This window comes from Diplotaxodon limnothrissa, linkage group LG14 (genome assembly GCF_057381915.1).
Source record: "Diplotaxodon limnothrissa isolate DT_005_m linkage group LG14, D_limnothrissa_male_GT1.1, whole genome shotgun sequence".
Classification (NCBI taxonomy): domain Eukaryota; kingdom Metazoa; phylum Chordata; class Actinopteri; order Cichliformes; family Cichlidae; genus Diplotaxodon; species Diplotaxodon limnothrissa.
In genome coordinates, this window is record NC_140609.1 from 19,051,242 (window position 1) to 19,071,853 (window position 20,612).

Consider the following 20,612-nt stretch of genomic DNA (forward strand, 5'->3'; position numbering starts at 1 on the left):
GCCGAAATAGAGCTGCCAAAGGGTTCAGTAACGTCTATTAAGTCGAACGGTAGTAAAAATCGTGACTCACCTTAAAGGTTAGCAATTCTTGCCACTTGTACAGCAGTAGTCTATAGTGTAACTTATTAGTGTCTGAAGATACGCCTGCCTGTCTACAGAACATAGAGTTACTGGTAGAAAATAAACAGTCCCATGTGAACTACCACCAAATTCAAAAAGAGACGAAGAAAATTGAACCAGCCAATCCGTTTACACGTATACTCGCGTCTGAAAAATAGGCAAAGTTGATTGGTTTACAAAGCGGAAGTTGTGCTCGATCATGTCCGGGCAACACAGGCACTGCGGAAAAGTTAAATAAATAAATTACATCCTATCTCATTTTTAAACACTTTATTTGACCTCCATGTCAAGTGATATGAGTTACGGAAAACGGCGAAGGAGAATTTGTAAGGGCGTAAGAGAACTGCGGCGTTCGTTCGGCGTCTCATGTTGATGACGTTTGCCAAGGTGAAACTACAATCTTCCGAGGAAGGACTACAAGCGCAGCTGTCAAAACGAATTGATGACTTTTGTTTTGGGTCACTATTGTTTAAACGTGGAAAACCCAGTGAAACATAGATCCTTACAATGGATGGAATAGAAAATAAATATATACACTCAGTGGACACTTTATTGGGTACACTTTGCTAGTTCTGGGTGGAACTACAGAAATACTTAAATGCTACCTGGCAGAAATTTAATTAGATACTGGAGTACTGGCCCAACTTTTATGTCTTGAATTAATTACATTCTCCATTTTGTAGACAAATTATGACTTGTAGAATAGCTGAGAGCCTGCAGGTGGCAGGCTAAACTATGATGACAATGTTCACATGACATTTTCTTTAAATGAGAGATTCGGCACAAGCTTTTACAGTAAACAGCCAGTGGGAGGTGAAAAAACACATTTCTCAGCACTATAGCTATATACTATACTATTTAGTTACTTATGGTTTTAAACTACACCGTTTGACATTTTATTTTATTTTTTAATCTATTAGCTATTATATATTTTTATATCTTTTGGTATGATGTCCAGAGGTACCAAAGAAGTTCAAATGTTTGATAAAAGGGCCTGAAATCCAACTTTTCCTGTGATGAAAGTGACTGTTTTTATGTTAAGGTCGGACTCCTGTGGGACTTATTTCAGTCAAAAACTAAGGACAGCTGCCAGTGACAGCTAAAGGAAACACACATGGCTTCAGCTGGTTAACCTATGACCTGATAGATGAAGTCCCTTTATTTTGGAATTGTGAATCTGTTGTTTGCCAGCTCTTTAAATTCATATAGACTGATATTTCATACCACACAGTGACAGAAAAACACCTTAGACATATTTAAATATAATCCTAACCCATGAATTCTCAAAACAGAATCAGCAAAATTAGAATTGAGGTGGCACTGAACCTTGACTGACTTGGAAACTTTCCCAACCTTGTGAAACCTTAAACCATGACAAAACACTGCAGAGGCGTGGATTTGAGTGACAGAGGCAGTGACCTTTATTTACTTACAGTTTACCAAACCACACCAAGTATTAATGTACATTTAAACAATTCTATTAGAACTTTTATATGAAATTTTAAATCTGATGTACAGCATGGCCCATCTCAGAGTCTTTGTCTATTGCTGAGTAACTGAAATTTTGATTAACCAATTCACTTAAAACACAACACTTGGATCTTATGTTGATTAAAAGAAAACCTGCATGTGACATTGCACATGACAATGATCACTTCATATATTTATCTTTCTTTGTGTCTCGTACTCCGGAAACATCAACATCATTTCCACAGGAAGTGGTCTGAAGCAGACTTTTGCATCAGGTCCTTTCTGCTGTCTGTCAAAAGTACATTATCACTGTTTGAAAGATATTTTTTGTAGTCATTTGGTTTCATTTGGGGTTTTTTTCATGACTGCTGCTCAGTTAAAATAATGATTGCGTTAATCTGGCTGCAGTTAATATAAAGAATTTCTTCAAAGAAGTGAAACTGGTGGTCTTGTGGTTTTGTTCCGTGATGCTTGAACAGGTTAATATATCATCGTCAGGGTGCTGCTCACACTGTACAAGATGGTGATGAAGATGCACGTTGCCAGGTGGACTCTCCTTTTTGCCCTGTGCTTCACTTGTGTTTCTTCAAATGGTAAGTTTTTTGTTTTTTTAAGAAATCTTAAAATATAATGTTAAAAATGTAAAAAAATAATAACCAGTTTTAATGTAATGTTTAGAAAATATATGTCTACATAAGTCTGTCAGGTTTTCTTCCAATTCTCTCTTTTTTTTCTTTTTCTTTTCTTTTTGTAAATATTTGACTCTACTGAGTGAAGAGCTCAGAATCTGGCCAATGAAAAGTACACTTAATGTATTTAGACCGTTAAACTATCACTTAACTATCATGTTAGGGTAAAATCTTCTATAAACTATCTTAGAGCAAGCTGGTTAAAACCAGTTGCAAAACTGGGACATGACATTGGATTTTTTTTAAAAAGAGACATCTACAGAGTTAAATTAAATAATAAACTTGGTCTGAATGACCAGTGAGGGATTCCAACCAGACCTCAGTGCGGAGGTGGGACAATGTGTTTTTTTCTGACAGTGACACATGGCAACTTGTGTTTATTGCAGAAAAGGTGAACTCTATGTCATGCAAAGGTATTTGCAGAGCAAATTCACAAAATAATAATATTATTAAATATTATTAAAACTATTCTGAAAACGAAACAAGGTAAACTTTCAGCGATCTAAAGTCTACCAGCAACCTCTTTTCTAAAGATGAAGTGATCTTAAGATCACTCATAACACCTGAAGAAAACACAAAGGAAATGTTCAACTTTGGCTTAAACTTAACTAAACTGTTGTTTATCTGCATTTTAAAGAGTATATCTGCTTGATTTTTAACTTTATTTTAACATTTGCATAAAAGATCTTTTTCTCCTTGATATAGTAACACAGGGTCATTTTTTACCTGTTTGTGGGTGGGCCATATAAGATTGTTAATGGTTTTAAAAATGATGATTAAGGTTATCACTTATACATTATTAGTCTTTGTCACAATCCACATCCTTTAAGGGAGTGACCTAAACTTTCTATTTTGTTTCATTTTTCCCTTTATGATGAAGACTCCTGTGAACATTTAGGAGAAATCGGTGAAGAGCACAGACTGAAGGTTCCACTTGGTTCATCTGTGCTTCTACCATGCAACATTCAAACAAGCAAGTTCAAATGGGTGACGTGGAACTACAGTGGCTCAGGGCAATTGCTCAATCTCTCATCAAAAGGGCACGTTACATTCCTGGACCCCAGAAATGGCCGAGTGAAAGTCTTTCCAAACCAGGGCTCAGAGGGGAACTACTCTATCAGAATTGATGATCTTGAAAAGGCTGACATAGGATTTTACCACTGTATACAGGAGGAGGGAAAATGTGTTCTAGTGGTGCTGGATGAAATAGGTAAGTGGATTTTTACTTGTAGATTTTAAGTTTATTCAATATTAAGCAGCGGCCTGTACTGTTTCTTCTGTCCTTGGATGACAAATGTCAAGACCCAGCACACACGAAAAGGACAAATAAATAAGTTTCTGTTTCCTGTGATATAGATCTTGTTAAACCGCAACTCTTCATGCAGGTACAAAAATCCCATGGCTGGTGATATACATCTGTGCTGGTGTGACTGCTCTATTTCTGCTGGGTACTGGTGGCTACTACACTTACAAAAAATGCAAAGGTGAGAATTGTTCTGTCTGAAATTTAAAGTCAAAGCTGAGTGTTTTAGTGATTGTTTAGGAGGCTCATTGTATATTGAACTCACTTTTTGATTCTGATGTAGATATCCGTAACAACAAAAGCAACAGCAAAGTAGAGAAGAGTACGGTCATTCCCAGTAGTGCAGCTGCTCCGGGTAAGCAACAATTTCAACTCTGTGTCACTCCAGTAATGTTCATTTGTTCGATGTAAACTAGAAGACATTTGAAATTTGTATTCACAGAGAATAACGTTTGCTTTAAAATCATTTAACTACTTTCTTACTGTTTAAAATTGTATGACAGATGCATAAAATACATATACAAGTATCACTTTCATGGCTATCCATTATGTTTAATGTTCATGTGAATTTGCATTATAATATCAACAATATACATAACACACTATACAGAGGTAAAACTACAAAACATGTCTTTATCTATCAAATCATAGACTGTGTACTACCTTTCAGCTGTTCATTTATAGTTTTACAAAATAATTTGATGTTTTTAATCAATATCATTAAGTAACTGTTAGGTCAATTGTTAACCAACGTACTTTAAAGGTGCTATTTCAACCATTTATTCACTCTTTGACAGTTAATTGCATATTTAATTCATCCCTTTTTTGTTTGTGAAGCTGTCTTCATGTTTAGCAGAACCAAACAGAAGAGCTCTTTCAGTTACTCTGCTAATGTTTCACTGCAGGTCCCAGTGCCCCACCCGTGACAACAATCAACATACCAGTAGGTGTGCATGTACATGTACCACAGGCAGTAAGACCCTACACTCATGATCTTGTTTATGGTGAGTTTACTCATCTTTTTCTTCTCTTCCTCACTATTAAACAAACATTTTGAAGTCATTGTATATCAACTGAAAAATGAAAAAAAAAAGTTCAGTATATAATGTTCTCAAACAATAGAAAATGATGACCAGTTCCCAACCAGTGCTGACCCCACCAGAAGTAATCCACACGGAGCTGTGCAGTATCTGGACAGGACCCAGCCTCAACAGTCTGGTCAAAGCAGCGGTGGAATTTATCCAAATTTGGATCAGTTTCGCTTTGAAAGGGTGGAAAGTCAGAGAACCAAACATAGATTTCATTTAGGTGCTTAGAAAAAGTCAATATGCTTACTGCAGTTTGCATTGTTGGTGACTTCTAAATTGTAATAGTGTGAAGTAACCATCTTCTCTTACCCCATTAGAGCTTTTCAGCAGATTACGGCCACCAAGTTTCAGTCAGCATTATTACGGTAGAATGAGCAATTCTAGTCATCTTTTATTTTTATAATGATGCTATCATCATTTCAGTTCTGTCTGATTTTGACTCATCCATTTTATTTCACAGTAAACCAACATGATCTCCGCAAGCAACACGTCAAGTCGAAGCAGGTGGAGAATCAAAAGAGAGGTAGTTAGTGTTCGCTGAGTTTTCTCCAAATGATCAGAATTATTTGTCACTGTTGGAGAATAAGCACAAAACACTGACTTCTGTTCTTTCCTCACCTGTTTCTTTACCAGCAGGCCGCGAGAAGAAGAAAAACAAAGACAGTGAGTGCTGACTTCATCTGTGGGCATGTTAGAGATGGAATAATACTGTGCACTGAACTGCTCTCCCAATTTTCCACTCTTTCCCTCTCAGACTGTGAATACAAAAACCCGATTTACAACATGAGCACCGAACAGCTCAGCCAGCTGTAGAGAATGAAGGGCACGAATGAAGGAGTTTAAATCTCATTTGAGAATGAGGGCTACGAATTCTTTTCTATTTTACTCCTTTAAGGTGATCCATGTCTTTTGTATTTGTTTGTACTGTAAGTGCGCTGCATTCCACTATTCTCTTGAATGCTGTTAGAATAAAGTTCATCAGTGTCTTCACATATAAACTGATTGCATGATGAATATACTAAAAATGTCTTCTATTGATATGTTTACCACTATGTACAGAGTTGTGTGACTGTAGAGATGTGTGCTGTTTAAACTTACAGATTGTTGTATTGAGCCTGTGTGTATGACATTGAAATAAGACTTTCTAAAAAATAAAAACAGTTTTATTGCCTTTCTATTATTTTAAAGAGAAAAATTCAAGATGTTTTTTCTTAGAAACAAAATCCCCCGCCCCCCCACACACACGCACGCAGTGACTGTAACTTTAACAAGTTGGGGGGAAACCCATCTTGAAAAACTGATAACACCAGAGGGTGACCACACGATGCTCATGTTGTGTGGGCAGACACCTCACTGTCTACTGGCTGCATCAGTTTGCAGATCACTTTCTGATCTGCTGGGTTGCTTTTACCCTCCTGGTGGGAGAGGTGGCAATTAAAGCTAACAACAACCAGCGGCGCCCTCGCACTCAGACTCAGCAACCACGAGTGAAGACCAAGTTTATTCTGGTGACATTTACTTTCTTTTCACTGCCTATTCTGAAATGTGAAACCCTGGCTGTTTCAAACTATTTAGAAACACTGCAAAAATCAAAAAGGCCACTTTGATTTGCTGTGAGGAGTTCATGTCTCTCTATATATCAAAGATTAAATTCACAGATCTTTTTAATGGCCATTTACGTTTACGGTAAGTCATGCGCTGTCAATATATGTACAGGTATGTAGCTTTCAAAGTGCGTGGAGCTTTGAAATGTTTGTTGTGTCTGTGCTTCTATTTCTATTGATTCACACTCAGATGACCACAGCGGATATTACCAAGTCACTGCTATAGCAAAGCAGCGCCACTACTTCCTGCAAGAAAGTAACAGCTTGGTTATCTTAACAGTTGCATCCTGGGGATGTTTTGTGAGAAAGAAAAGTAAGATAAACCCATTGTGTATTCTTCTAAAAGGACTTTTATTTTCAAAACTTTTCTTTAACTCAACACAAATATAACACAAATATAACCATTTTCATTGAAGCACGTGCCAGCAGTGGCAGAGTTGAGTCAGAAAAGTGTTGAGTCTTTGCCTCTAATCTGTGAAAGGAAGATGAAAGGTAATGCACAGAAATATCACAATATATTTTAGTTTCTGTTTATCAAATAATTCAAGCATGTTTTCCACAGAAGTGTCATCAAAGCAGTTTCTCTGCAGCAAAGATGGCTTCAACATTACCATACACAAGCATGCAAGAATGCTCCCTCTGAATCTGGATACAGTCTGGATTCATTCTGGCCAAAATCCCAACTGTAAACCCAAGAAAAGATGAGCTGATGCCATCACTTTCATCTTTCTGTTCAGTGACTGTGGCACTCGGTCTATGGTAACCATCAGCCTTTAGAATATAAATAATGTTATATATTTACAGTGTGAGTTATTGCATGTAAATTAAGTACTGCACAGTGGACGATGACACACTTCACACTTTTTTTTAAAGATAGTTGTCACTCATTCTAGTTTCCTTTTCCTTTTGTCTCACTGTGCAGTGCAGCTTTGCACTAACTCAAATGACTCAACTAGGCATCAGGGTTCAGCAAAAAAAAAGTCAGAGCGCCCACTTAAACTGAGGAGCAAAGGAACAAGAACTGAACTGAGAATTGCCAAAAGTCAAAGTTTCATTCCTATTTTTGTTTTAAAAAATATTTTTTGTATTTGTTAATATGATTAAAATGTGGTGGGTCTTACTCAGACATGTTTATCTGCAGATTTCTCATATAGGTCTTTCTATTCCCATTTTTACCATCCAATAGTAGCTGAGCGTGGCCAGCCCGTGTATGTGGAGCTGTTTGTAGTCAAACGTGAGGACAGGGACTTGCCGGAGGACAGCTGGGCTACACCGACTGAGGACTCAGATGGCCAACAAAGATGGAAACTGCTGCTAGTGACAGCCACAAAACAGTTATGCTGCAAGTTTCCAATACAGAACTAGGATAATCCTCCATTCACAAGTGGTTTGTGGTTAGACTTTTCTCTTTTGTGAAATCCCCAACAGCTGAAAACCTGGTATGTTAAAGAGAATTTGTAGAGAATTTGTATCATTTTATCGCTGAGCTTTGCTACAGTACCTTTTCTCCTACAGGTGCATTTCTACTGAAATGTAGAGATCTCTAAGGGGCCAGGGAGCCTGCAGCCTTGCAGTAGTGGGAAATCGACTTTTAAACTGTTCATCTTTTGTCTTATAAATCTAAAAATAACACTGATCCCACACATTAACATGTAACACTGTGAACAAAAGATTGTTTTTCTTTGTTTTGGGGGAGTGCATAAATCAGGAAGACCTCCTGGATCACTATATGACAATCAAATCAACCAAGAACTGTACAATTTGTAATGGATATTAAATTGTACCTTGGCTCCCAAAAGACGTTTTCCTTATAATATTTGATCACATATTTAATTCTATAATCCTCCAGTCACTGCACAGCTTTATTGTCACTTTGGGTTGTTTGTGTCAGCAGCAGGGCTGGACTGCGACAAAAAATCAGCCTGGGCATTTTGACTAAAAACCAGCGTACTAGGTAATATAGGAAAAGCCATAAAGCCTTTAAATGAACAAAAACGCTTTTGTGACAGTGGTGTACACTGTCCTGTTGGTATATATGTATGATTTCTATATATTTTGCATCAGATGACCACTTTGATTGTAAGATTCTGATAATTATTTATTAAAAGCTAGACATTCTAAATGAGAATAAGAAAGAACTATTTCTTTGTGCCCCCCTTTCCCTGTTAATGCCCTACCTGACCCAAGGCAAACCTTTAGACCCGTCCCAGTACAGTTACCAGCTGTCAGCAACTGTCAGAAACGGTTCGTAACTTCCCTTCAACTCATTCGTCACCTAAAAGGTAAACCTGTTTCTCCATCACCTGTTCAGCTCTCATTCAGTAAGGACATCTCCCGTTTTCATCTTCATATTTCCCTCTCACCAGATATCCAAACCGATATATGCCCTGTATGCCCGATGGTCAGTCCAGCTGTGGTCAACAGGTTGTCTGTTCAGATGCACGCAAGGAGCAGATGCAGATGTTGTGTGAACAGCAGTGTTGTTGTTACGAGTAGTTATGATAAAAGACCAGTAGATGTCGCCCTATGTCAGCTAGCACATTAACATTTTTCAGTGTCGGATATAGATCTGATATAAATATAGATCTACTGCAAACAAATGGCTGTTTATGCAACTACAAAACAGTGTCAGCTTTTGTTCTGTAAATCTGTTTGACTCATTCAAATTGTACTAGAATCGATCTCTAATGAACTACATTCGCTAACAGCTGACGTCATGTGGAAGCAAATGAAAAAGTACAATTTGAAAATATCCATTCAAATTCAATTAAAATTGCAAATCTTCACATTTGTGCATGGGTTTAAACAAACAAGCATGTTTTTTTTTTATAATGGATCAAGTGCTGCTCATGGAGAGAGAGTGAGTGAGGGAGGTGGGCAGGAAGTAAAAGTCACAGCAAGATACCAGAGATAACATCTTTCAAAGTACAACAGGAATCGACCTCAAAAATCATAAACATGGATCCCACTCAAGAGCTTCAAATTTAGAATTTAAGGGTTTAAGATGAGACACTTAATCGTATTCACAAGCATTCAAAATCCCTAAACAACAAATGGTAACCAGAACACAAATAAAGCAAGAGTCCAAACTACATACCTCGCATAGCACAAAAAAAAAAAAAAAAAAAAAAAAAAATGAAGCGCAAAACCAACATAAAAAAAAAAAAAAAAAACGGGGAAAAAAAACAACTTCGAAAAAACTTTAAAAAGTTATGTTGGTTTGACACCATTGATACAGACTCATTAATCAGCCATATCATGCAGAATGATGATGTGTTATTTTAAACAATAGTTTTAATTGTATTGTGCATGGTCAGCGCCAGAGCAGATGGACTGGATGGGTAACTTGCTTGAACAGGGGAAATTAGATTCAGCACACCTAAAAAATGCATAAATAAAAACACATTTTATTACCAAATCTACTCAATTTTACTTATAACTGTCAAAGTAGGTCAGTAGAATTCAGCTGATGGGGAAAAGTGACCTTTTTGGACAGCCTGGACCCCTGGAGCCCGTCCATAATGCAGACACTGGTGTAGATTATTATGATAACACTAATTGTTAAGAGCTCCCTCACCTTAAATTTAACACCACACATCGCACACTGAACAAAATGACAAACTGATGGTCTTTTCTGTCCTGCTAGCAAAAAGTAATTTACTGATTAATGTGTTTCTTCTGCTTTTTGTTTTGCAAAAGCAAGCTTGGATATGATGCATAATGAGATCATAACAGGATACACAAGACAAAGTTAAGTTAAAAAAAGAAGTTAAAATCGTCCACTAAAGGCTACACTGCACAACAAGTACGTCTCTGTTTGGCTGTTTTCTCTGTACACACTGCACCAATGAAAAAATACCTTTATTTTGAAAGTTGTGTTTGAATTAGGCCCACCCACCCGTTTTTTTTTTGTCAGTGCCAAATATACTTCCGGATGGACCCTTTAAATAGAACCTGTGGTCTTGCGTGTACCCTGATGCTCAAACAGGTTAATACACCATCACCAGGGTGCTGCTCACATTGTACTACATGCTGAGGAAGATGCACGCAGCTGGGTGGACTTTTGTTTTGTGTCTGTGCTTCAACTGTGCGTCTTCAATTGGTAAGTGACTCGGTGGAAGTCTAAAAAGTATGAAACTACTCTAATCAATTAAAAAAAAATAAAAACAAAATGCGGATTGAAATATTTTGGCTGAATATTTGGACTTCTGACCCAGTGGATGGTTTCAGAAAAATATTTTTAATCAGATTTAAGATATATTAATTAAACTAATCAACTAAAATTCATGAGGTTGATTTTTTTTGCATTTATTATTTATAATTGCATTTATTAAAGGAAATGTGAATTTCATATGCAAAAGTATTTAGAAAGCAAGTCTAACTCACAGTTTACCATCCAACTGATAAAAGGCAATCAAACCTAAATCCAACAGTCACGAAACCTAAAGGAAATACAAAGGAAACTTCTGTGATATGTTTTACTGAAACGTAACCAGAGATCTTTCTTGTAAAATACAATGTTTGTATCTTTAAAATACCTTTAAAATACCTACTACTTCCTTTGACACTTTCTTGTTTAATGCACTGAAACAGACATATGTTTAATTGCACTTTAGGTCTTTAATTACCTAGATATGATTGTTATACTGTTTAAATATGTTTAAAACTTTATTTTTATCACTGTGTAGCTGGGTTGTAAAGATTGTTAGTGTCAAGGTCTGTGCAGGCAGACCATGATGAGTGGAAAGTAATGGACCCAAATGCAGATTAACAAAACGTGGAAATGAAATTGGATTATAACAAAAGTTGCGCCTTTTATTGAGGCCGGAAAACAGAACATGAACCAAACACTTCTGCTTCTTCTTCCCTGTCATAATTATTCACTTTTATTGAAGAAATGAACACATCATGAGCTCTGAATACCTGCAGTATGGAGGGGTAAGAGGTTGTTCTGTTGGCTCTTTGATCATCTGACCACGAGATGAGTAAACTAAACTTTCTATTTTGTTTCATTTTTCCCTTTATGATGAAGAATCCTGTGAACATTTAGGAGAAATCGGTGAAGAGCACAGACTGAAGGCTCCATTTGGTTCATCTGTGCTTCTACCATGCAACATTCAAACAAGCAAGTTCAAATGGGTGACGTGGAACTACAGTGGCTCAGGGCAATTGCTCAATCTCTCATCTGAAGGGCACGTTACATTTTTTGACCCCAGAAATGGCCGAGTGAAAGCCTTTCCAAACCAGGGCTCAGAGGGGAACTACTCTATCAGAATTGATGATCTTGAAAAGGCTGACATAGGATTTTACCACTGTATACAGGAGGGAAAATGTGTTCGAGTGGTGCTGGATGAAATAGGTAAGTGGATTTTTATTTGTAGATTTTAAATTAATTTAATTTTGAGCTGTAGAGTTTCTTCATTTTGAATAACAAATCTCAAAGCCTGACAGGCAAAAGGACAAATCAATAATCTATTACAATGATGTACTCTGATACATATCTAGTAAAACAGCTGCTCTTCATGCAGGTACACAAAGAATCCCGTGGCTGGTGATTTACATCTCCGCTGGTGTGACTGCTCTATTTGTGGTGGGTGTTGGTGGCCACTATGGCTACCAAAAATGCAAAGGTGAGAACTTGCTGTGTCTGACTGGATTGTCAAGTGATTGTTTTGGAGGGTGGATTGGTCACAGAACCATTGTACCAGACAAAAAATAATTAAACTGCCAAACTGCAAGATATCCCATGTTTATAGTCCTGTAGAATTTGTATCACAGAGAAAAAAATTTTTTTTTTTAAATTAACCTATTTTTAGTTAAAAAAAAAAAAAGTTGTTTCAAACCGTAATAAATTAGCTAAGGATTCCAAAATAAATAATCTGTTGTCGGACAGCATAATGCTAAGAGCACTTTTAACACAAACAAATAAAACAATAAATGTCAGACTACTGGAATAACAAATGTGAAATCTAAAATAAAATGTATTGTTTGTTTTCGTACAGGAGAAAACAGGTGAGAGGCCACAGAATCTTCCTTCTATAATTAATCCTCAGAAGAGGGAAAAGAGAAAAAGAAGAGCAAAAATGAAAATACTGAAAAGTTACTAAATTACAAAATTCTATAAATAAAATTATTCATGAACTAACTGCAATTAACGACATCTAAGGTTGCAAAGCCATTTCTAAAGCTTCAGGATTTCAGAGAACCACAGTGAAAGCCATTATCCACAGACGGAGAAAACTTGGAAAAGTGGTGAGCCTTCCCAGGAGTGACCACCTAACAAGAAGACTCCAAGATCACATTGACCTCATCTAGGAAGTGAAAAAGAAAACAGAACATCATCTCATGAACTGCAGGCCTCACTTGTCTCAGTTAATGTCAGAGGTCATGATTCAATAATAAGAGATTTTGCTCCTTATCACAACTGTTTGAAAGTTTTGCTGCTGCCGCACAACCAGTTATTAGGTTTAGGAAGCAATTATTTTTTTCACACAGGGCCAGTTAGGTTTGGATCATTTTTTTCCTTTAATAAATGAAATCATCATTTAACGACTACATTTTATACTTACTCAGGCTACCTTTGTGTGATATTGAAGTGTTTGATCTGAAACAGTTTGACAAACATTCAAAAAGAAAAAGAAATCAAGAAGAGGGAAAAACACTTCTTCACAGCACTGGATGTATATATGCTGATTTATTTTTTATTTTATTTTATTTTTGACACAACCCACTGTGGCTTATGGTTCTAATTTTAACTCTTACAGAAACCTGACATTTATGCAGTGTGTGCATCCACGTGTAAATTGCATTGGCTTCTAAAAGAGAAGGTTTGCTTATCTGTTGTTTACTAAAATATAGAAAGTGACAGCAACCACCAAATAAAGCAAGCAAAGAAAAGAAATATGCAAGTTATATATATTTCAAACATATTAACTTTATTTGACACATGATTATACACTCAATATGCATGTTTTTTTTTTTGTTTGTTTTTTTACAACAGATTATCCAGAACAAAGTTTACTGGGTTCTGTCAAGATCCTTCAAAAAAGGAAAAATAAGTTTTGTACACACATATTTGCAAACCATCTATCAGTTTTGTAGGGGAAGCTGACATATACCAGAAGAGTTTAATCTGAGACATTCCTTAGCTGCTGCTTTTAACCGTGTTGAATTACCATATTTCTCGCTCCTTTTTCTCATTGCTCTATTACTATGAAATATTTAGAAAAAAGTGAGAACTGTATAAGTCAGCTGGGTACGTTAAAGTTACAGGTGATGTTTCTGTGTGTGAGTTTCAGCAGCTTCGTGCAAACCACCAGTTTTTATTTATACACTGTTTTTTACCATAATGAGGACAGTGGTTTCCATTCTCTTGGCCCTGAGGCATTAGTGCTAGCAACAACCACCGTCTGCGACCGAGAGGGCTTCTTACTAGCTGTTGCTGTAAAAAAAACTCTCTGTTAAAGGTGGAGCTGCTAACATGTGACTTAATTTGACACATTTTGCCTTGATTACTATTTACTATTTCTTTTTCTCTGTCAGCTTTTTAGGTCTCTCTTGTTTTGCTTTTGTTGGTCCATTTTTATCAACCACTACCTTCCCAGTGTGCACAGACATGCAGGGAAGGGGAAGTGCTGATTGTTTTAAGAGATTAGATTGGGCAATCCATTGTCAGTAATGAAAATGAACCAATAGTGCTTGTAGGGCCAGTGGGCAGTGGCCCAGAAGCTGACTTGTAGCCCGTATAAGTATATTGACTTATACTAGATGGTATGTGTCATGGCTACTGAACGGACCCACGCGCAGACAGTTCTTTCAAGGAAACAAAAAGGGGATTTATTTACAATAGGGATCACCTTAGTGCAAAATATATGTACAGTGAGTTGGGAGGGGGTCCAGGGCTCCAGGGAGAGAAGGGGGGGGGGAATCCACACACACGCTTCCTCTTCCACTCAGTCACCGCCACCGCTCCTCCGCACACACGCACTCCTCTTCAGCCGCACTCGCCCCAACACTCCACACACTGCCCCACTTGGACAGGTCCGGTGATTCGGTCCAGAATCTACAGACAGAAGGTCAAGGTTAGTTCCACAACATAAAACACGTGTAAGCGATTCTTCTTTGAATATGCCGCGAGCACGAACTCAGGTGGTTCGACGTTCCAGCAGTGAGCTGCTCTGTGCCACTGCCTTAAATAGCAGCTGGGGAAATCAGCCAGATCAGCCGCAGGTGGACACCATCCACAGGGGTGCGTGGGCCAAGAGTGAGAGCCCGTAATGAGCTCCACCCAGGCAGAGAGGAGGAGGAGAGACAAAAAACTAAAACTAACAACAACAAAACCTGTAGCCAGCGTGGGCCAACCAGAGAGACACGGGGACCGTGACAGTATGCCAGATTACCACTCCAGCCATGGGTGTAAAGTTTTAAGTAAATAGTAAATAAAATTTTATTTATGTAGCACCTTTCTAGACAGAATCAAGTGCAGCACATAAGATAACAATTCATAAAAGGTAAAACAGACAATATAATACAGGCAAAAATTAACCAAAAGCAATTTTAAAAAGGAGAGTTTTGAGTTGTTTTTTTGTTCTTAGTTTTCTTGATTTTGATTTTCATAAATCAAGATCTTCAGTGGACATTTCAGGTTTTTTCTCTGTCGATTTCTCATTGAAGTCATGATTGTGTTGCTTCACCAGCAGTTCCCCTCTGTGATCAATGGAGATTCAGTTAACTAACGGTGGGGTCACTGCTCCCCCCATTCATAGCCTTCTATTAGTGGTCCATGAACAACTCAGCCCAAAAAGGTTTTAATACCATAAGGACCCTCACCCTTGTTACGTGCCACCTCTTTGGTTCCATTACCTTTGAATCATTTGCTCTAATTATCAGCTCCACATTAGCGTCAGAATTTCCACAGAGTTTAAGTGTGGCCAAGAATGTAATTCTTCCTGTCGTGGGATGTTATCATGAGTCACTGGCATCCTACAGTTCAGACAATTCCTTATAAGTGTTGCTGTTAAGTGGGGGGTGGCCTCCAATTTATAATTGTCTTCACACAGTATAGAAGATACTTTAATTTGCTTCTCAGGCAGATTTCACTTTGTTTTTATTTGAGTTGCAGCTCTAGAATTAACAATAGCCACAGAAGTAGCAAAGGAGTTTCATGCCTTCTGATGCAAACACCTGATGGAAATCAGACACCTACATTGATTGTCAGGGGTAGACATTTGTTCTATCACAAGTAAGAGAAATAAGACACTGCAGACCAACTCAGAGAGTTTTAAGAACGTGCGCACGGGTGAATGTCCCTGAGAAGACACACACACCGATTGCAGGCTTGCTTGCTTTATTTATAGGGCAAAGCAGGTTACATAGTACTTCCTCTTCTGTGAGGAGTCGGGGAGAGGTTAGACGTTAGCTCAGCGCTTATCTGACCTCACACCCACACACACACACTCTGAAATAACGAATACAGAAGTATATCATGCTTATCTGACATCTCACACACTGAAGTAAGGAATACATCATGTTCTCTTTAACAATAAGCTTGGTTATGTTGAAATATATGAACACTTGAATATAAGGCACACTTGATTATATTGTATTATGTAAAAAATCTTCTTACATTGATGATCTCGTCGGGCAGCTTTATAAGGAAGCAGCAGTGAATACGTGGGATCATTACCCTAACAGCAGTCACTAAGGGTCATCGCTTCCATAGAAGTTGTGAAGTAGAAGGTTTATGAGTAAAACCAGTTTCTCCCTGTGTGCCGGATTGGGAATTTAAAAGACATCCAGTGGTGAGCTGATGTGGTTGTGATTTCTGGGAGAAGGTTGTCATTGGAGAAGGGAGCCGGAGATCGACAGACGGATTGGTGCTGCACCGCTCCGTCGTGGTGAAGAGGGAGTTGAGTGTAAAAGCGTAGCTCTCAATTTACCGGTTGATCTACGTCCCTACCCTCACCTGGGCTTCTCTGCTTAGGCTGCTGCCCACGCGACCCGGCCCCGGATAAAGCGGAAGAAGATGGATTGATGGTTGCCATTGTCTGAATTAAGTTTTGAGGAGACTGGCCCTTCCTGCTGTTCAGACCATTTTGAAACTGTGTTTCAGTCTTATTCATTTTCATGATGTTCATTCATTTCATTCATTAAAATTGCTTTGATCAACATTTGGCTGTATAGGCAAAGGCATGCTTATGAAAACCCAAGACTGTAACGACAAGCTGACAAACATGTTTTAACAACAACTATGGAAATGCTGTCATTTGGTCCAACATCATCATTACCCGCATTTATAGTTGGCAACCTTATTATCATAACATCCATTGTTATCACTATCATGATTATCATAGGCTTTGTACTGGTTTTTGACATCAAATAGCCACTTTCCTATTTTGCGCAATATCTCTTTATTACTGTGCATTTGAGTTTCAAATGCACATTTGTCAGGGACACTTTTTAACTTGATAGATAAAGTTTATACAAAAGTCACTCTGGCAAAAACTGATTGCAGCTTCCATCTTGTCACAGGAATGTTGTTTGTGGCTCATGATGACTCGTTATCATTCATGCATTTGACATATGTTTCGCATATTATGGGCCAACAAATCATTTACAGCAGTTTAAATACTGGAATTCACTTTCTGGCACAACACCTGTTGTATAGAGATTTTGAAACAGTGTAAAACACATCTTCACAGTGACACCTGCTGGCCAATTTGGCAATCGGCACATCTTTAAAAAAAAATTCCTACACAGATTTACATAAAGTCTGTGTAAAGGTACAGGATGAAAACAAAAACTAGCAAGTCTCTGGGACGATTTTACCAAAGGGACAAAGGGTATCTATATCGCTCTTATAATTTTGAAAAGAGCTTTTCAAAAGGTGTTGATTGTTATACTCTTTGTAATGAAGGTTAAGGTGTCAAAAAATAAAAAATTAGGGAGAGCGAGCAGCATGATGGGTTGGGGAGAACACACATCACGTGGGGAACACGGGAACAGAAATGGGAGACACGATATGGACATGATGCGACATGACAGACTCAAATAGGAAACAGGGAGTGACATATATGCAAAAAAACATGGAAACAGAAATATAATTAAACATAGAAGCAAAACTAGGACTAAACTCAATACTAAATGACAGAAAACTAAAACATTAACACAAAGAAATCACAAAACAGCATAAACTCAAAATGCCGGGTCAGCTGACCCAGAACAATGACATAAGAAGAGAAACTTTTTGACAGATCCACCTCATGTTGTGTAGCCTTCTGAATTTTATACTTATTGGGCTACATGCTTGTTTATTACATATATAGTACACAGAATCAACATTCACATTTTTTAACTGAAGTGTTTAATTATTTGAGCTAAAGTCAATAAGAAAGTTACAAACTTTCCATATATGAAACGTGTATAGCCTACTTGCTGCATTTATTGTATTTTAACCATACATATCACATAACACTTAACACCTGGATTTGTAAAGAAATGCCTCTGATTTTGCCACCCCATCTGTTTCCCATGCCACTCTAAGCCTCGGGTACGCACAGAATGTTTTTGTTCGTTGTGTGGTTGAACTTAGCGCGGTTCAAAGCTTCGTTTCTATTGGTCACTTGGGTCGCTATTGCGCGGCGCAAGCATTAAAAAAGAATGGGTTTCGGAGCGCAGCGCTGCGCATGCCGCGTCCCACGTGAAAGGGCCTTAAGAAGAAATCTGAAGTAAGGAGGCGGTCCAAACCCAAACTTCGTAGCTTTGTTGTCTAAAGACGTACCATCACCAGCGGGATGATTTTATATAACGAGACGCAGATGAAGATGCACGCTGGAAGGTGGATCTTTCTTTTCGCCCTGTGGGTCGTCTGTGTGTCTTCAAATGGTAAGTGCTTCTGTGAAAAGTGTAAAAAAAAAAAAAAAAAAAAAAAAAAGAAAGGTCTAATCAGTAAACGTTTTTGATCAAAACACGCTTTTTAAAGTTCTTTTGATTGACTAAATTCAGAAATCTGTTGATGAAAGTTACTCTTAATGTATTTACATCGTTAAACTATCAACTAACATTCATGAGACATTTCATAACGCATTAAATTCTCTACCATTTGATTAAAAAAAAACCTCAGAGCAGAACTCTCAGACCATAGCTTTCATTGAAATAAAGCACATAACATAAACTCAGTGAGAATTTTCCACCCGCTTCAGATGTTGTCACTGATAACATTCGAAGCGGATGAATTTCCAGGATTTTTGCAACCTGTTTATCTTGCGTCTTCCGCAGTTTTGCTTTCAAACATGTCTAAACGTGAATAGAATGTGAACAGACAAAATAAATAGAAACTTTTTTGTCCAATGTTGTGTGATCTTGTTTATTGTAGGAGGAAGTTTGCACTCTGAAGTATGAAGAAGCATTTAGAAAGCGAACTCAAAATCGTGACTATAGTCATGATATCCTGGAGAATCAAACCGAAATCTTACAGATTAGTCACGAAGCTTGAAGAAAATACAGGAGAAACTTTTATCACTGCTCATACCAAACTAATAATAATACAAATATTTTCTCTGCATTTTTAACTATATATCCGTACTATCTTTCAAGATTTTTTTTTAATATTGAGCAATACAGAGAAATAAGATTTATATTTAATAGATTCACATCCTTTAATGCTTACTTGAAGAAATAAAGTCTGGAGATCTACTGTAAGGAGGAGAAATAGGTTCTTCTGCTTGCTCTTTATTCATTTGAATATGAAACGGGTAACCTGAACTTATTCTCATATTTAATTTTCCCTTTCAGATGAAGAATCATGTGAAGATTTAGGAGAATTTTGCAGCATGAGCAGACTGAGCATTTCACTTGGCTCATCTGTGTTCCTACCGTGCACTGCTCGGCCAGCCAGTTCCAACTGGGTGACATGGAGCCACATTCCCAAAGGGGAGGTGGTCAACCTGTCACCTTTAGGACATGTTAAGTACCAGGACCCCAGAAATGGCAGAGTTAAAACCTTTCCATTTCAGGGCTTGGAGGGAAACTACTCCATCAGAATTGATGATCTTGAGTTAACAGACCTTGGATGTTACTCCTGTATACAGGATAACATCCATCACCACTGTTTTCAAGTGGTGATGGTTGAAGTAGGTAAGTGGATTTTTATTTGTTTAAGTTAAGTTGAGCAGCACCCTGCAGTTTCTTCCTTTTTATGGTCACAAACCTCAGGCTCAACATACACAAAAAGACAAATGAATAAGCTACTGTTTCCTATTATTAATATGTTGTGGAATCACGTGCAGGTACAAGGAGGGACATGCAGATGATTTACATCTGTGTTAGTGTGGTTGCTCTCCTTCTGCTGTGTGTTGGCGGCTACACCTGCAAGAAATGCATAGGTGAGAACCTGACATGTCTGACATTCTCATTCAGTAGAGATGGTAAAAGAATCTGGGTGGTTGAATTGCTAAGTGGGTCAAAGTTACCTTACAACATTGATTATAAAGCAATATTGTAAGCTTCCTGGATATAATGATGTGACTGTCAATATTTTTATGTGTATTTTAAATAATCTGTGTGTCAGGCAGAAACATAATGATAATGATTTTTCTTGGGAAGTGTAAAATAAAATCTGTTCTTTGTTTGTGTACACTACAGGAACTAAAAGGTAATGGACCACAGAATTTTCCTCTTCGTCATGTTCATCTTCAGCAGAGGGGAAACAAACAAACAAAAACTTAAAAAAATGTAAAAGAGGAGCAAAAAAGCCTAAAAAGAACTAGCAAAGAAATAATAATGAATAAATTCTACAAATAAATAAATTATTCACATCTAAAAAAAATTGTTAATTCTGCTCTGTTACTTTTAGTTTTGTAAATAATCCAACTTAATTTAATTTTTTGTGGTTGTTTTGTCCTTGAAAGTTTCTTGGTGAACTGTGTTTATGAAGAAAAATCAAAAAGAAATAATTGAATCAGTCTGTGTACCATCATTGTGCCTTACGTTCTGGTTGTATCATTATTATGTTCTCTGAACTGTTTTGTACTATCAAATAAATCAAAGAAGAAATTTGCAGGATGATGATCAATGAAGTTGCAACATCTATTAAACTTTAATCATATTTGTATATAGCCTACAGTGTAGCTTTGACACCCTCGAGCTCAGGAGGAAAGTGAATGAGGACACGCTGTTGAACAAAACATGCATCAGAATTATTTCCATATATCACCTGTACTCGCTGGTTAACGGGATACACAACAACAACAACACACCTCTTTTGTTACACAGCATTTTGAGATCCCACTCTACTTTCTAGTCTGTCACTTTGGACTGGCTTCAGGTTTTTCTTTATTCA

General features: G+C 37.5%; 1 protein-coding gene and 1 pseudogene across 1 annotated transcript; both read left to right on the forward strand.

Annotated features, from left to right (window-relative positions):
* Nucleotides 1-2,110: 2,110 nt before the first annotated feature.
* Nucleotides 2,111-5,483, forward strand: LOC146618720 (uncharacterized). Its single transcript, XM_085370603.1, has 10 exons — nucleotides 2,111-2,183; nucleotides 3,160-3,489; nucleotides 3,665-3,763; nucleotides 3,866-3,937; nucleotides 4,488-4,586; nucleotides 4,705-4,890; nucleotides 4,988-5,035; nucleotides 5,131-5,193; nucleotides 5,304-5,333; nucleotides 5,425-5,483. The coding sequence occupies exons 1-10, from the start codon at nucleotides 2,111-2,113 to the stop codon at nucleotides 5,481-5,483; spliced, it is 1,059 nt and encodes a 352-aa protein (XP_085226729.1).
* An 854-nt stretch (nucleotides 5,484-6,337) lies between these two features.
* Nucleotides 6,338-19,929, forward strand: LOC146618721 (uncharacterized; annotated as a pseudogene).
* Nucleotides 19,930-20,612: the final 683 nt, after the last annotated feature.

What these genes read in the sequence shown, in the direction of transcription:
- LOC146618720 (XM_085370603.1), top strand. Translation starts at nt 2,111, where the DNA reads ATGGTGATGAAGATGCACGTTGCCAGGTGGACTCTCCTTTTTGCCCTG. An exon ending in TTTCAGTCAGCATTATTACG is followed by an intron (nt 5,036 to 5,130) that starts GTAGAATGAGCA and finishes TTTATTTCACAG; the next exon opens with TAAACCAACATGATCTCCGC. An exon ending in GAAGAAGAAAAACAAAGACA is followed by an intron (nt 5,334 to 5,424) that starts GTGAGTGCTGAC and finishes TTTCCCTCTCAG; the next exon opens with ACTGTGAATACAAAAACCCG.